At 38.8% G+C, this 18,137-nt stretch overlaps 1 protein-coding gene across 13 annotated transcripts in view; it reads right to left on the reverse strand.

The window, feature by feature from the left end:
• The window catches only part of LOC138708096 (nuclear protein MDM1-like), a 945,585-nt gene that overhangs the window by 101,427 nt on the left and 826,021 nt on the right, over positions 1 to 18,137 (reverse strand). For 12 of the 13 annotated variants that reach the window (XM_069838273.1, XM_069838272.1, XM_069838270.1 and 9 more), the window contains one exon: positions 4,436 to 4,558. The exons of the other annotated variant lie outside the window; for it this stretch is intronic. In XM_069838273.1, coding sequence (XP_069694374.1) covers positions 4,436 to 4,558 — 123 coding nt within the window. The remainder of the gene's footprint in view (positions 1 to 4,435; positions 4,559 to 18,137) is intronic. 13 annotated transcript variants of the gene reach the window in all.

Below are 18,137 nucleotides of genomic sequence, written 5' to 3' on the forward strand. Positions count from 1 at the left end.
CACCCCTACCAAGACAACAGAACGAAGAAACTGGAAAGAAGTGCAAGACCTCATTAGAAACCTGAAGATGGCTGAAACAATCCGAAATTTCTAGTCATTAATTAATGCGAAATTTTCGACATCAACACAGTAAAGTTAAAAAGTTCTTTATTTGACAGATTTAACAAATAATTGGTAAAGAATAAAGATATACGACAAAGGTTTGTTATTAGAGGAACATACACACATGGATTTGTAATTCAAGTTAAGTAAATTTGAGGCTCATTTATGATTCAACAAGCAGGCTATTAAAGAACTTTGTGACTTCAATTAGTCAATTTTGTACATGTTTAATTTTGCAGAATTATAATCTTGAATGTTTACGAAGTTCTAAGTGAATAATTAGTAGACATTCTATTTTCGTTTTGGTGTCAGCATACAAGAATGATCATTGACATTCTGATAATGTGAGAATAAAAATTAAATGAAAATTTAACTCTCTTCTTAATCACTACATTTCGTGTACATGCCATATTCGTATTGATAAATAATAAATTGATAGAAGACATCTGACGACAATGAAGCATCCCTTTTTTTTATTATTTTTATATACAAAATACTGGTACACTCTTCGTACTTAATTCCATTTCTTATTCAATATTTGGAATATTTCTGTTGCATTTATATTGGAGATTTCTTTTGTCATTTTATATTCATGACTTATGAATGGTAAGATATATTCGAAACTGTATATCTGGATTAAATAAGAAGCATAATATTTTACAAATATTTTTCAGTCACTTATATACAGACCTTTATAGTTTTTTACCTCAAGTTGTTTTACTGTTTTGCAATTTGGCTCTGGAGGATTATCTTATCCATAGAATTTACATTTTAAGTTGACTTCAATATGAATATTTAAAAAATTTTGAAAGTTTTGCGACATAACATTTGCTCATTCATATTTAGTCTTAATTATTCCTTCAAAGTATGAAAATTTCAGTGTTACGTTTCTTGCAAAGGCAACATCTCAGATGTATCAGTACTATTAGGAAATAAGTTTCTTCATAAATAAATATTGACAATTGGAAAATCCATACTGATATCTGGTACATGACATATGAATTACAAAGGGAAAGTACCAGTGACGTGCAGTAGCATGGCGTGAAGGGAAGCAGTGCCTGTATGTATGCCACTGCTCGACTGGGCTTCGATGCCTGTTGCCTACATACAGGGTTTCCAAGGAATTGCTTCCCCAAAAACGTCATCACTGCACGCCGCTGGAGAGTACACTTACATATTATATCAGGAAAAAGAATAAAACTGATGACATAAAGTATTCCATTAATCAACTAAACAAATTTCAAAGTGGAAGTATGTCGATTATTATCAAAAAGAAATGTAGTTACTGTTACACTAATTTTCCATGTTGGTTGATGCGTGCAAAGCCTAGCATGCATAATGCACATACTCTTACACCAGTACCAAACTTTACCTAATATATTCAAATATGTAATATGTTTCAAACTTATTGAAAATAAATAGGTCCCCCTCCATATAATTATTTAGCTTATACAACTTAATAATTGTAGCTATCAAATGCATTGGAGAAACAAGGAAGCCATGCAAATACAGCATTTTACATTACTAGTAATCTCAATTATGTATGTAGGCTATTTTACTTAAAATATTAAATGCGATGTGTTTAGTGCTTTCATACGACTACTCTGGATTATCGGCTATATTACTTCATCATCTCACAAATCTCCAACAAGAAGGGTTCAAGCAAGTAGAAGTCACGAACAAGTGAGCTAAGTGTTAACTTTTCAGTCCATCCAGGCCATGACTTGTCACTTAAAACGTGCATGCTTTTTGTATACTTTCCTTGCAAAAATAATCTATACAATGCGAACAATTTCTACGTTACAATACAGGAAATAATAATAAACGAAGAAATAAAACAAGCACTGGATTGCTACACCTTCATGTAAACTGGAGTGCTGCCACTGACAAGCAAACGTTCTCATGGGGGCAGATAAAAAAGTTAATTTTTTTTTTCCGCCATGTTAATAATGTCAAAACAAGTGTGTTGTTTTTTTTTATTAATCTATTTTTTGTGTACATTTTATTCAATTGTCAGTTTCTGGTTTAATTATGTAAATCCTTCTTAATTGTAATCTAATATTAATATGTATACTAATGTGTTTATTTTCATTTTTACTGTGTACATTTTTTTTAATTGAATTATCGGTTTCTGTTTTTATGTGATTCGTATTTGATTCTAACAACATTAATATGTATTTCACTATGTTTATTTTTATTTTATGAGGTAAATTTTATGTAACTACCTCTTTTGATCCCATTATGTACCTAAATTGTATCAGTATGTAATTACTTAATTCTGATCCAGTTTTATGTTCAACTGTGTAAGCAAGTTTTAATCCTGGTTGAGTGTAAGAGAAGGCCTTACAGCCTTAACTCTGCCAGGTTAAATAAAGCCATTATTATTATTACATAAATTTTGACCACCCGAGCGCAATTACGAGGACCGTAAAAATAAGTTTCTCAGGGACTATTTACAGAAGGAAAACACAATTTCATTGGAAAAATTTATTGGAACAGACACAGCAAGTGTTGAGCTATTTTACAATATATTCTCCATTGAAATTGAGATATGTCATACCATGGGATCGACAGAGAGATGCAGACAGCTGTCACACACTGGTCCCGATCCCAGGCGGCAGACTTCTATGACACAGGGATACAAAAGTTGATCCCATGGTATGACAAATGTCTCAATTCCAGTGGGGAATATGTTGAAAATAGCTCAACAATTACTTTATCTGTTCCAATAAATCCTTCCATGAAATTGTGTTTTCTTTCTGTAACTGGCCCCAGAGAACTTATTTTTTTTACGTAATTGCACTAGAGTTGCCAAAATTTGTGTATGCACTTGTTTTGACTTTTTTTTATTTTAGTAGGTTATTTACGATGTTGAAACAGAGCTTTCGGGCTAAGATGCCGTGGTCTATTGGTACAGATGTTACCAGACGTTTCATCTACTACTACGGCAGACATCTTCAGTGGTTAGGTATCCTCGGTCAAAGTCTTCTGCTCGGTATACCTGTAACAACTGACAGGTATCCCGAGCAGAAGACTTCGACCGAGGATACCTAACCACTGAAGATGTCTGCCGCAGTAGTAGACGAAATGTCTGGTAACATCTGTACCAATAGACCACGGCATCTTAGCCCAAAAGCTCCGTTTCAACTAGACACTGGCCGTGAAAGCCTGCATGCTAAGATTATTTTACGATGCTTTATCAACATCTTAGGTTATTTAGTGTCTGAATGAGATGAAGGTGATAATGCTGGTGAAATGAGTGTGGGGTCCAGCACCGAAAGTTACCCAGCATTTACTCATATTGGGTTGAGGGAAAACCCCAGAAAAAACTCAACCAGGTAACTTGCCCTGATCGGGAATCGAACCCGGGCCACCTGGTTTCGCGGCCAGATGCGCTAACCGTTACTGAACAGGTGTGGACTTGACATTATTACATGGTGGAAAAAAAATAATAACTTTTTAATCTGTCCCCATGAGAATGTTTGCTTGTGAGCTGGAATCCATTAACATTACTACATTACCCAGTATCATAATGTTGGCAGACTACACTACATAACTACTTTATCATACTGAGTAAATTAAGATTCCATCATAAAGAAAGAAATTTACCCATGACATGAGAACAGCGTAAAAAAATGTAGTAATATATAATTCTGACAAATACAGCAAACATAAACAAAATAAACAGTTACGTTGGTTGTAATATATATTTCTATAAATAACTACAGCTCTGAAGTTACAATAGACAGTGTCCTGTAAAGTAAGTGGAATAAAGAAGAGGGTACTCTGTAGCCAAAAACGAATTAATTATGACTACAAAAGTCTTCCTTCAACACAGTATGTGAATTCTTTCAGAAACATTGCACTGCTCGAGAAAAGGGTGCTGACATCATAATCAAGTGAAGACAATGGAACATTCGTTATGAAAGTATTTAGAAAAACACTTCATGGAAGAATCATCTTAATGGATTATTAGTGACTTTAAGAGAAATTCATGTTCATGCTTTGAAAAATATAAATTTTCCTCTTATTTATTGCAATTATTTGTGGGAAATCTCTTTCGAATCTCCAGCTCCAAACTTGTTTTAAAATGACCCTTAATTGAGTGCAACTGTTCAATTGCGATCTCTTTAGTTTATATCAACCATGAAAATTGGCACACACAAATAAAATGTACAGGGTAGGGAAAACAAAGATTAAAAATTATCTCAAAATTCAATTACATTCTGTAGCAATGCATACCAAGTTAACACTAGCATCTTGCATGCACTAGAGTTCCTGCATCTCATAATCTACTAGGCTGTCATCTCATTTTCCTGCTTTTTAAGATTACCTGATCTGGGGCTACTTTTAGGGCTGGCTTTTTGGGGGCTCTTAGGAAGATCTTCTTCCTTCTGGCGAGGTATAACTGGCTCGAGTTTCTCTCGAGTCGGAGAGGGTAACAAAGCTCCATCAACTGTCAAAAACCGTTGGTATGCAGTAATAATTATGAAAATTCTGAGTGTACAGTGTATCTTTCAACAATAAAAATTTAACAGAATTTAATTCTGGTACTAAATACATATGAGGAAGTTAACCTTTATCACACGGAAGCAAAAATAAATTTCAATTCTTGCCAGATCTAAAATAATCTAGTGTCTTAATGGCAGCTAACAGAGAATCACAGGTTATGTTGTGTTTCTGAATATGCGGAAGAGAACAGTAATTGATTACAATATTTACGAAAGATAAAAGTTCCCCGTATGCACACTATGAAGGATGTGGAACTAGTAGACTTTTCATGCTTTCTTGGGTTAAGGTCAGGCCTGCAGAACTCGTAAGTAGGGGAAATATGACGTCAGCCTTACTCCACTTCTATTGGGGATGATTGACTTCTACATATAGTTTAGACATTCTTTCCGTGTGGAAGGACTATCAGTGGCGGCACTGTAACTTTCAATAAGGATTGTAATAAGTCATTGTATTTATAATGCGTTATGTCGTTTCAAGGTTTACGGTTATGCTAGATTTTCTGTCGGTAGTTTCTTTGAGATTTCTTTGCACCTAGCCTGCTTTAGAATTTCCAAGACTTTCTTCCTATCATCATCTACGGAAACATAAATTTGTAGCATTTAAGTAATGAACCTTGAAAGTTTATATATATATATATATATATATATATATATATATATATATATATAAAGTAAATCCCGAAAAGACAAAGTATATGATGATGTCTCATGACTAGAATATTGTACGAAACGGAAATACAAAAATTGTAAATTTATCCTTTGAAGAGGTCGAGAAATTCAAATATCTCGGAGCAACAGTAACAAATATAAAAGACACTCGAGAGGAAATTAAACACAATAAATATGCGAAATGCCTGTTATTATTTGGTTGAGAAGCTTTTGTCATCTAGTATGCTCTAAAAAAAAAAGGTTAGAATGTGTAAAATATTTATATTACTGTTTCTTCTGTATGGTTCTGAAACTTGGACTTTAATTTTGAGAGAGGAACAGAGATTAAGGATGTCTGAAAATAAGGTGCTTAGGAAAATATTTGGGGCTGAGAGGGATGAAGTTACAGGAGAATGGAGAAAGTTACACAATGCAGAACTGCACGCACTGTATTCTTCATCTGGCATAATTAGGAACATTAAATCCAGATGTTTGAGATGGGCAGGGCATGTACTGTAGTTCATATGGGCGAATCCAGAAATGCATATGAGTAGCTTAATATCAAAGACGGACATCTGACCTCAATCGAAATTTAGATAGCTGTGGTTTTTTATACAATTTTTCATGCTCTTTCCAGTTGTAGTGAAACCATATGCAAACTCAAACACTATATTTATAAAATAAATTGTGTTAAATATTACAAAGAACACCGTGAATTAAAAAATTGCCCCTAAATCAAAACTATGGAGACGACAGATGTCCGTCTTTGATATTAAGCTACTCATATAGTGTGTTAGTGGGGAGATCGGAGGAAAAAAGATCTTTGGGGAGGCCGAGGTGTAGATGACAGGATAATATAACAATGAATTTAAGGAAGGTGGGATATGATGGTAGAGACTGAATTACTCTGCTCAGGATAGGGACCGATGGCGGGCTTATGTGAGGGCAGCAATTAACCTCCGGGTTCCTTAAAAGCCATAAATAAGTAAGTAATCAATATATAGTTCATAATAATGAACTTATGTGAGGGCGGCAATGAACCTCCGGGTTCCTTAAAAGCCATAAGTAAGTAAGTAAGTAAGTAAGTAAGTAAGTAAGTAAGTAATCAATATATAGTTCGTAATAATGAACTTATCTGGAAGTTTGTCTATTCCATAATTCTTACTGTGGACTTTCTTTAAATGTCGTTTAATATTGAAATGACAAGTAGAAATAAATTGGATGGGGCACAATAAACAAACAATTCTTTCGTCTGCTTCAACAACAAAATAATCATACCATTTCCATTTGGTTTGGGAGTAGTATTTCTTCACTGGTTTGGATTTTGCTATGTTCCAGTTCTCTTCAAACTGCAGTACGCGTATTGTGTACCTGCCGCCGCTAGGATGAATGTTGATATAGCTGAGCGCAACTAGAACGCCATGGCCGCACTGGTAGAAAAGGGGTAAGAAAATAGTCGCTCTGAGGAGCTACAGTTCTGCAGGTCTGGTTAAGGTAAAAGTTTGGGGTAACTTTTTTTTCCTTTACCCAATGAAAATTTCTCTGATGTCAATTCAGGAGGAAACTGAATGGTGAACAGCAGATTCTAAAGTTATAAAGCAGTGACAGAAAGATTTCCTTTCTTCTGCCCAAGATCCAAACTCTTTAGAAACTTGATTGAAACACCTAAATGTATATATTAAAAAAATAAAGATATATACATCTTGATTACACAATTTTTAACACTGTATCACTTCGGAATATATATGATAAGAACTTTCTTGTGTTAAATATTAACGTACCTTGTTAACATGTTTCGACCTATTTTCAGTCATCTTCGGAACTGGTCGTTGTTGGTCTTGGCACCTCCTGTTTCCTGTGTGGGTGTGTTCATAGTGTAGAGTCAAAGAGTGTATGTGTTTTGAAATTGAGTTGTGTGTTGAGAACATCGTTGGGGTATGTTTTCGTGTGTCTGTATATTTCATATTGTTCTAGTGTGTTGAGTTTCTGGCTTTTTGGTTGGATGTGCAGTATTTCCATGTCTGTGTTGATGTCTCTGTAGGTGTGGTTGGCATTTGTCATGTGTTCTGCATATGTGGATGTGTTTTGTAATTTTGTTATGGCTGTGATGTGTTCTTTGTAATGTGTTTGAAATGATCTGCCTGTCTGTCCTATGTAGAAGTTGTTGCAGGTGTTACATTTGAGTTTGTATATGCCTGTGTGGTTGTATTTGTTTGTTTGTGTGTTGAGATGTTTTTGTAGAGTGTTATTTGTTCTGTATGCGATGTTGTAATTTAATTTCTTGAATGAGGTTGCAATCTTCTGTGTGTTTTTGTTTTCGTATGTTAGTGATGTATTTTTTGTGTTCTTGTGTTTGTGTTGTATTCTTCTGTTTTTTGTGGTTTTGTTTTGTCTTACGTATTATGTTGTCTATTATGTTGGGGTTGTATCCGTTTTCTTGTGCTATGTAAGCTTATTTGATTGTGTTTAGTTCTTCTTTGTAATCCTGTTGGTTCATTGGTATGTTGAGTAGTCTGTGTACCATTGTTCGGAATGCAGCTTGTTTATGTTTTGTGGGGTGGTTGGATGTGTTGTGTATGTGTGTTGTTGTGGGTTTTCTGTATACTTTGAATGTATGTTTGTTGTCTACTTTTGTTATTGTGATGTCTAGAAAATTTATGGCTTTGTTGTTTTCAATTTCTAATGTGTAGTGTAGCTTTGGGTGTATTTTGTTTATGTGTTGATATAGGTTTGGGATCTGTCTTTTGTTTCCTTTGTATAGTATTAGTATGTCATCTACGTATCTGTGCCAATATATGATGTTGTCTGCGTGTTTGTTGTTGTCTTTGTTCAGTATGTATGTCTGTTCTATGTGGTGTAAGAATATTTCTGCTAGTATGCTGGAAATGGGTTAATACCATGGGTAGGCCTTCGGTTTGTGTGTAATATTTGTTATTGTATGTGAAGTAGTTTTGTTTTGTGATGATGTCTGTGGTGTGGAACACAAGAAAGTTCTTATCATACATATTCCGAAAAGAAAGATGTTAAATGTTACATATACGAATAGTTGGCAGCCAGGTAGCTCAGTTCTTCCCCCCCCCCCCCCCCTACAGAGGGCAGCCTGAAGATTTGCACAGCAGCCTGAAGCTTATTGTGCTTACCTCCTTTGATAGGGATGATTGTTTAAATTTGTAGGACCACATTCCTGTAAATATCGTGATTCACTGTTTGATGCCATCTATCGATTCAGCTACACATCACCCAGTTCCAACAGAGTCCACTGCAAAAGTCCCTCCATCTACCTGGGACTTCTACAGCTTTCTCAGATTGATGTCAACTGAGCACAGTCACGGTACTACATCCTGTTGCATTCTCTGTCGAACTAAACTACTGAAGGATGATAGTTGACGTTAGAATTAATGAAAGTGAAATGAGTCCAAGGTTCAATGCCGAAAGTTACTCAGCAATTCAGTTTTAATTGGTTGAGGAGGGAAAACCTCGAAAAAACTAAAACCAGGTAACTTGTTCCAATCAGGATTTGAACTCCGGCCCATTCGTTTCACAGTTAGACATGTTAATATTTACTCCATGGTTGTGGGCTAGGTAGCTCAGTTAGTAAACAAACAGCTATAGGCTGAAGTTTCCAATTAAATTCTGGGCTATGGCGGTAAATTTCTCGTTGCCAAAACTTCCAGAATGGTTCCATGGTCTACTCAGCTCCCTGCCGAATTGAGTACTGGAGATTTCTGGGCATTAGAAGTGGTCAGATGGTGTTGCTGACCACACCACCTACCACCTCATTCTAGTGCAGAAATATGAAAGCATGGAGCTCTACCTCTATGCACCTGAATGGCGTCTACAAGGGATACCTTTACCACATGTAAAATATAACGTGGTCCAGCTGTGTGATGGTTTTCATATGCATAGCAATAATGAACACCAAAACAAATTCTGATGTATGATAGAGGTTAACAAATTATCAAAATATAAATATATTTTCTACACAAACTGGCGAATCATTGCCAATAGGGTGGGTCGGGGTAATATGGGTATAGTGGGATAATTTGGGTATAAGTTACAATTTATCGAATAAAACTTTACCTAATCTTCAAACACATGCCAATTTAATATTTATTGTCTATTTCACAATTGCCTATCATGGAGTTTTAAAAATTTGTGTTGTCCACACTCATACTGCCTGGTAATTTTTTTTTTTTTTTTTTTTTTTACACCAGTCTATGAAATGACACATCATATTCCATCCAAGCAATATTGTTTGGGAGCCAGCTGTGTTACAGTAACCAAATTCATGTATATGTACAGCACACATGTTCACAATATGTTTTAATAAATTTAGAAATATATCTTTAAGAGTTTGTTAGTAAATTACAATTTACAAATATAGGGTATAATTCTGCATTGCTTGGGAAAAGTGACATAAGTCAGTTTCCACAAACCATTTTTGATAATTTATTGACGACTTACACTGGTTTATGTCTATTTGATTTTTTTCTATATGAATTATTGTAATGGGAGAAATACTTATGTATTTTTTTTTCCAAGCGAGGAGATGTTCCGTAAGTTGTCAATAAATTAACAAAAAAGGTTTGTGAAAACTGACTTTTGTCACTTTTCCCAAGCACTGCAGAATTATAGGTTAATTGGCAACTAACCTAGTTTTTCATTCCAGATCATGCCACATACACAAATTATGCATTGGTTAAAGACACATAAATATCTGAAGTGTTTTCTGTCCCCGATTTTAATGGGAGATATTTTTAATTTACAAAATAATTCTTATCAAGTACTTAAGTATTGACTGAAATATTTTTATCTTATTAGACCTAACTAAAATATTTAAATGCCTATCGAATCTCTACATTTTGTTCTAGAATAAATACACTAACCTATGGTTGGGTTAATTTGATTTTATACGTACTTTAAAGCATTTTTTACTTCAGTAATACACATTATACCGAAATCAGGGAAATTTTACATTTCATCCTGCAGCCTCATTTTTACATCTTCTGTCTGGCACATTTTCTCCAATCAGTCTGACCACTTTCTGGATTTCTGATACATTTATCATCAATTGCGTCCAAGGATTTCATAGTAGAGTGTTTTGGTTGTATCTCTAGTCTTCCCAGCACATCACAGTTTATAATGTTTCCTTTACTGTGTGCAGCTATAACATCATAAACCCGAAAATGCAAGGCGTTGATTTCCACAAAAACCCTCTTAGGAATATTACTCCAATATTTCATTTCTGAGCTTTTCCATGAAGACATTTCTCAAGCAGTTTTGCCCCAGAAAGTTCCGTGGCTATTGGCTCGATCACATCCCTTATTACAATTGGTAAGCTGTGTTTGTGTGTGTGTATGTACAAACTGAGTTTTTCAATTTATTAAATTTACGCCAAAATTCTGGACCTCATTGACATAAACAGTGTTGGAGTTTTGTCATCACTAGAGTCGATGGCAATTCGGAAGGCGGTAGTCTGCTAGTGTTTGCTTTGAGAGAGACAGATAGAGAGAGCAAGGCAGCGTACAACATTGTCACATCGTACTTCACAAGCATGTGCAGTACAAATAGTGCAGGAGAGAATTTAAATTATCAAAAGACAATAATGACTTTAGCCGTTGACTACTGTAAGCATGACACCAAACAAATCCTCTTTCGTTCACTAACAATATTCTTTGCATGGTTCTCAATCCTACACCACATGCTTCTGCAGTCGTTTCTTGCACATTGGCAACATTGTAGCCAGCATCAAGATGGCTGGCAGCGTTGTGCTTGTCAACGTTTTTAAAATAATTATACACCTTAAACACTATTTTCCGCGCCTGCCTGTGCAATACTTGACTCTTTACAGTCTCTTCTTCCATTTATTTATCTTACACACATACAGTAAATGTTAGTTTTATTTATTCAGTGTATTGAAACACTCACATGTGAACAAACGAACTCGGGAAGTACTTGTTACAGACTGATTCCGATTGGGTCTACTGTACAAGCTTGTGACGTCACATACCAGAAATGTTATGGCGCATATAGCAGCTGACCACCTTCCGAAATGCTGTCTAGTCTAACAAAGTATGAAAATATATTGCTCAAATTCGTCTTCCTTATTTCTAGTATTATTTCGTGTTTTGTCTAAAGGCTAGGCCATTATATTTTTGCAGCCTATCTACTGTCTCATCTGTGAGTCTACTTCTTACTCCAATTACTGTATTGGTTTTCCATCAGCGAGTTGTTCTCTCCCTAGTCTTGTCCTCAGACACTGCAATCGAGAACCTATTCGTTTCTGAATGTGGCTAAAAATTCCTTTTTTTTTTTTTTTTTTTAAACCACCATAACATTTTAATTTCTCAAAGGATTTGAATGGTTTAGAATCACCACCCTCTGAATCTAGATTATAAATTATTTCTGTGCCGTAAAGTCGTTAGCGGTTCTAACATTGTCATATATATCAATGTATTGCTATCAAAGCCTCGGTAGTTTGCGAAATGATTTACAGTGGTGTATCTGAATTAACATTCAATGTTTTGGTGTGCATATATTTCTACATAACAGTGAATGAAGAAAGGCTTTTCCCCATAGACATAATTATATAAACCAACCAACTTTAGCCTATATTTAATTCAAACACCTTGATTATTTTCAGATTCACATATTTGATGAAAATTGCATTTAAAAAAATGTTAAATTGTCACCTAATACAATTTCACAAGAAAGACCAATATCTTGCTTGACAGAAAATGTAAGTCTCCTTCAGCATAATTTTTGGTCAATGTTACTTATGTCCGGTATAATCCAATAAACTGTTGCCAAGGCGAACTGTCATGGCGGACGCGCGCAAGGCTACTACGTAAATCAAATTAAGCATGTATGCATGGGAGCCAACACTACACTCCTTAGCGATAGCGATGAGAGAAAAGCTGCCATCATGTATTTGAAAAGGTAATAAGTTGTAACTGTATTAAATCGTGGACGTAGTTTACAGACAGAACACCAGAGTCGCAATGACACTATGCTTACAGCTCAAGCTACCCGTACGGCAAAGAACTGTACAACAAACAAATTATTACCCGGGTTCGAACCCCGAATAAATGCAATCCCAAAAAATATGTATGAGTATGACAGATATGCAAATTGTTGCAAAACCAGATCATATAATCCCCAATGACAGGAAAGGAAATACACTGAGAGCACATACAGTGGACTGAGAGGACAGAGAATGGACTGAAAGAACACTGCGTGGACTGAGAGGACATAAAGTGGACTAAGAATTCAGACAGGGGAATATGAGTACAGAGAGAGTACTGGTTTGACTGTGAGTGAACTGAGAGGAAGCAGATAGGACTGAGAGGACAGAGAGTGGACTGAGTGCACATAGAGTGGACTGAGAGGACAGAGAGAGGAGTCCAAGCTCAGAGAGGGGACTCAGTGGGCAGAAAATGGACTCAGAGGACAGAGAGTGGACTGAGAGGAACCACATTGGACTAAGATGAGAGAGAGAGAGTGGACGGAGAAGAAAGAGTGGCCTGACAGGACATTGAGTGGACTGAGAGGACATAGAGTAGAGTGACAACTCAGAGAGTGAACTGGTGGGACTCTGAGCGGACAGAGAAGAACCAGATATGACTGAGAGGAGAGAGAGAGTGGGCCCAGAGCACATAGAGTGGAATAAGAGCACATAGAGTGGACTGAGAGGACATACAGTGGACTGAGAGCATACAGAGTGGATTTAGAGCACATTGAGTGGACTCAGAGGACATAGAGTGGACTAAGAGGACATAGAGAGGACTGAGAGGACATAGAGTGGACTGAGAGGACAGGGAGAAAAACTAAGAGGACATTGAGTGGACTCAGAAGACAGGGGGTGGACTGAGAAGACAGGGAGTGGACTGTGAAGACAGGGAGTGGACTGGGAGGACATAGAGTGGACTGAAGGGACATAGAGTGGACTGAGAAGACAGGGAGTGGACTAAGAGGACATAGAGTGGACTGAGAAGTCAGGGAGTGGACTGAGAGAACATAGATTGGACTGAGAAAGCAGGGAACTAAGAGGACATAGAGTGGACTGAGAACACAGGGAGAGGACTGAGAGGACATAGAGTGGACTGAGAGGACATAGAGTGGACTGAGAACACAGGGAGTGTGTTCTGAGAGGACATACTGTGGACTGAGAAGACGGAGTGCACTCAGACGACATAGAGTGGACTGAGAAGACTGGGAGTGGACTGAGAGGACATAGAGTGGACTCAGAAGACAGGGAGTGGACTGAGAGGACATGGAGTGGATTGAGAGGACATAGAGTGGACTGAGAAGACAGGGAGAGGACTGAGAGGACATAGAGTGGACTGAGAAACAGGGAGTAAACTGAGAGGACATAGAGTGGACTGAGAAGAAATAGAGTGGACTGAGAAGCCATTGAGTGGACTGAGAAGACAGAATGTGGACTGAGAGGACACAGAGTGGACTAAGAGGACATAGAGTGGACTGAGAGGACATAGAGTGGACTAAGAGGACATAGAGTGGACTGAGAGGACAGAGAGTGGACTAAGAGGACATAGATTGGACCGAGAAGACATGGAGTGGACTGAGAGGACATAGATTGGACTGAGAAGACATAGAGTGGACTGAGAAGACTTAGATTGGACTGAGAAGACATAGAGTGGACTGAGAAGGCATATAGTGGACTGAGAAGACAGGGAGTGGACTGAGAGGACATAGAGTGGACTGAGAAGACAGGGAGTGGACAGAGAGGACAAAGAGTGGACTGAGAGGACATAGAGTGGACTGATAATACATGGAGTGGACTGAGAGGACAGCGAGTGGACTAAAGGACATAGAGTGGATTGAGAAGACAGGGAGTGGACTGAGAGGACATAGAGTGGAATGAGAAGACAGGGAGTGGACTGAGACGACATAGAGTCGACTGAGAAGACAGGGAGTGGACTGTGAGGACATAGAGTGGACTGAGTAGACAGGGAGTGGACTGAGAGGACATAGAGTGGACTGAGAAGACAGCGTGGACTGAGAGGACACAGAGTCAAGTGAGAAGACAGGGAGTTGACTCAGAGGACATAGAGCGGACTGAGAAGACAGGGCGTGGACTGAGAGGACATAGAGTGGGCTGAGAAGACAGGGATTGGACTGAGAGGACATAGAGTGGACTGAGAGGAGATAGAGTGGACTGAGAACACAGGGAGAGGATTGAGAGGACATAGAGTGGACAGAGAGGACATAGAGTCGACCGAGAACACAGGGAGTGTACTGAGAGGACATACTGTGGACTGAGAAGACAGGAAGTGGACTCAGACGACATAGAGTGGACTGAGAAGACTGGGAGTGGACTGAGAGGACATAGAGTGGACTAAAAGGACATAGAGTGGATTGAGAAGACAGGGAGTGGACTGAGAGTACATAGAGTGGAATGAGAAGACATGGAGTGGACTGAGAGGACATAGAGTGGACTGAGAAGACATAGAGTGGACTGAGAACACAGGGAGTGGACTAAGAGGGCATAGACTGGACTGCGAAGACAGCGAGTGGACTGAGAGGACATAGAGTGGACTGAGAGTGAACAGAGAAGACATAGAGTGGACTGAGAGTGAACATAGAAGACATAGAGTGGACTGAAAAGACTGGGAGTGGACTCAGAGGACATAGAGTGGACTGAGAAGTCAGGGCGTGGACGGAGAGGACACAGAGTGGACGGAGAGGACATAGAGTGGACTGAGAGGTCAGGGAGTAGACTGAGAGTACATTGAGTGGACTGAGAAGACAGGGAGTGGACTGAGAGGACTTAGAGTGGACTGAGAAGACGGGGAGTGGACTGAGAGGACATGGAGTGTACTGAGAAGACAGGGAGTGGACTCAGACGACATAGAGTGGACTGAGAGTACATAGAGTGGACTAAAAGGACATAGAGTGGATTGAGAAAACAGGGAGTGGACTGAGAGTACATAGAGTGGACTGAAAATTCAGGGCGTGGACTGAGAGGACGTAGAGTGTACTGACAGGTCAGGGAGTAGACTGAGAGGACATTGAGTGGACTGAGAAGACAGGGAGTGGACTGAGAGGACTTAGAGTGGACTGAGAAGACGGGGAGTGGACTGAGAGGACATGGAGTGGACTGAGAGGACATAGAGTGGACTGAGAAGACATGGACTGGACTGAGAAAACATAGTGTGGACTGAGAGGACATAGTGTGGACTGAGAACACAGGGAGTGTACTGAGAGGACATAATGTGGACTGAGAAGACAGGGAGTGGACTCAGACGACATAGAGTGGACTGAGAAGACTGGGAGTGGACTGAGAGGACATAGAGTGGACTAAAAGGACATAGAGTGCATAGAGAAGACAGGGAGTGGACTGAGAGTACATAGAGTGGACTGAGAAGACGGGGAGTGGACTGAGAGGACATGGAGTGTACTGAGAGGACATAGAGTGGACTGAGAAGACAGGGAGTGGACTCAGACGACATAGAGTGGACTGAGAAGACTTGGAGTGGACTGAGAGAACGCAGAGTGGACTAAAAGGACATAGAGTGGATTGAGAAGACAGGGAGTGGACTGAGAGTACATAGAGTGGAATGAGAAGACATGGAGTGGACTGAGAGGACATAGAGTGGACTGAGAAGACATAGAGTGGACTGAGAACACAGGGAGTGGACTAAGAGGGCATAGACTGGACTGAGAAGACAGCGAGTGGACTGAGAGGACATAGAGTGGACTGAGAGTGAACAGAGAAGACATAGAGTGGACTGAGAAGACTGGGAGTGGACTCAGAGGATATAGAGTGGACTGAGAATTCCGGGCGTGGACTGAGAGGACACAGAGTGGACTGAGAGGACATAGAGTGGACTGAGAGGTCAGGGAGTATACTGAGAGGACATTGAGTGGACTGAGAAGACAGGGAGTGGACTGAGAGGACTTAGAGTGGACTGAGAAGACGGGGAGTGGACTGAGAGGACATGGAGTGGACTGAGAGGACGTAGAGTGGAATGAGAAGACATGGATTGGACTGAGAGGACATAGAGTGGACAGAGAAGACATGGAGTGGACTGAGAACACAGGGAGTGGACTAAGAGGGCATAGACTGGACTGCGAAGACATCGAGTGGACTGAGAGGGCATAGAGTGGACTGAGAGTGAACAGAGAAGAAATAGAGTGGACTGAGAAGACTGGGAGTGGACTCATAGGACATAGATTGGACTGAGAGGACATAGAGTGGACTGAGAACACAGGGAGTGGACTAAGAGGGCATAGACTGGACTGCGAAGACAGCGAGTGGACTGAGAGGACAGAGTGGAATGAGAGTGAACAGAGAAGACATATAGTGGACTGAGAAGACTGGGAGTGGACTGAGAGGACATAGAGTGGACTGAGAAGTCAGGGCGTGGACTGAGAGGACACAGAGTGGACTGAGAGGACATAGACTGGACTGAGAGGTCAGGGAGCAGACTGAGAGGACATTGAGTGGACTGTGGAGACAGGGAGTGGACTGAGAGGACTTAGAGTGGACTGAGAAGATACTTAGTAGTGATACTGGTGAAACAATTATGTGTGTGTTATGTATGTGTGCATTAAAAAAGATAACAAAACAATTCGTTAGAAAATTAATGTAATACACAGTAAATTCCGCCTCACATATGTCATATGACTTTTGCCAGGATTTGTGTCGAATGATAAGTTTGCAATAATCTATTCAAAATGTTGAACAATACTCACTTTGAAGGGTTTATAGAAAAATTTACAGAATATGCTATTGCAATAGTTATAACAACGTACAACCTATATTCAGTGATTATTCCGAGGGTAAATTTACATTTCCCTCCGGCCTATACCTGCACGTGCCTCTAGTATGCCTACTGTGCTTATGTAGACAACAACCCTCTGACGAGACAAATTAGTTGTGTTGTAGTTACATTCACATCCGAATGACTTTTTTTCCACTGTCTAGTGATAATCATGCACATTTTGACACATAATTGTTACAGTGCCGAAAAATATTACCATGCCTACTAAAAAGTAATGACTTGCCAACTTGCAGTGACGAAATTCTTAAGAGCTTTTGAGACTTATCCTACCGGTTCCCACATTTATTTAAGTTATTATACCTAGTAACAATAGGCCAGTAAGTTCGTAACATCGATGTATCGTACCACTTGATTACACTCCAATCCTTCCAAAAAAATAAGTACACTGTTGGCACTCCTTCCAGTATGGAGAGTTCATTGCGAGGGGCTTGTGGCACATGCGTCTTAAAGACGGTAGCTACGACCTTGATTCGCAATGTAGAGGGGGATTCTGGGGAGGAGATATCGATTCGCTACATTTCCATACAAAACATCACTAGCCTCTCATTCACAATTTGATATGTCACTTTATATTTGGGGCTCTGTATATGCACTGTGTTGTTGAGTGTTAGTTTCGTTGAGAGTCCATGCCTGTGAGTGTTACATATTTTCTGTATTATGAATCTTAATGAGAGAACATTAAGGTAGATTTAAAAGCTAAACAGTTTTCAAGTTGGATGTATGAAACATAAGTGTGCTTAGAAAGTTAGTGATGGACTCCACATTTACACTTTAAGATCAGTGCTGTAGTTGGGCCGGTATGGGCCAATACGCCATACCGTCTAAAATAAAAACTTGCTGTTACCATACCAGCAAAAAATATAGACTTGAAAACATTCATTATGTTCAACTAGTCTTTCATACACTTTGAAATGAAGGATGTTAGATATCTGAAAAAAATTTAGTTCTGATTTCTGGCATAACAGTAACAGCTGGTATCTCATATCCTTTGCTTACACACTTGTATATTCGTTGTCTTATTGAAAACTATGGTCTGGCACCTCATGAATAGTAGTTATCTGTTAATTTC

Source organism: Periplaneta americana, chromosome 10, assembly GCF_040183065.1.
Source record: "Periplaneta americana isolate PAMFEO1 chromosome 10, P.americana_PAMFEO1_priV1, whole genome shotgun sequence".
NCBI classification, from domain to species: Eukaryota; Metazoa; Arthropoda; class Insecta; order Blattodea; family Blattidae; genus Periplaneta; species Periplaneta americana.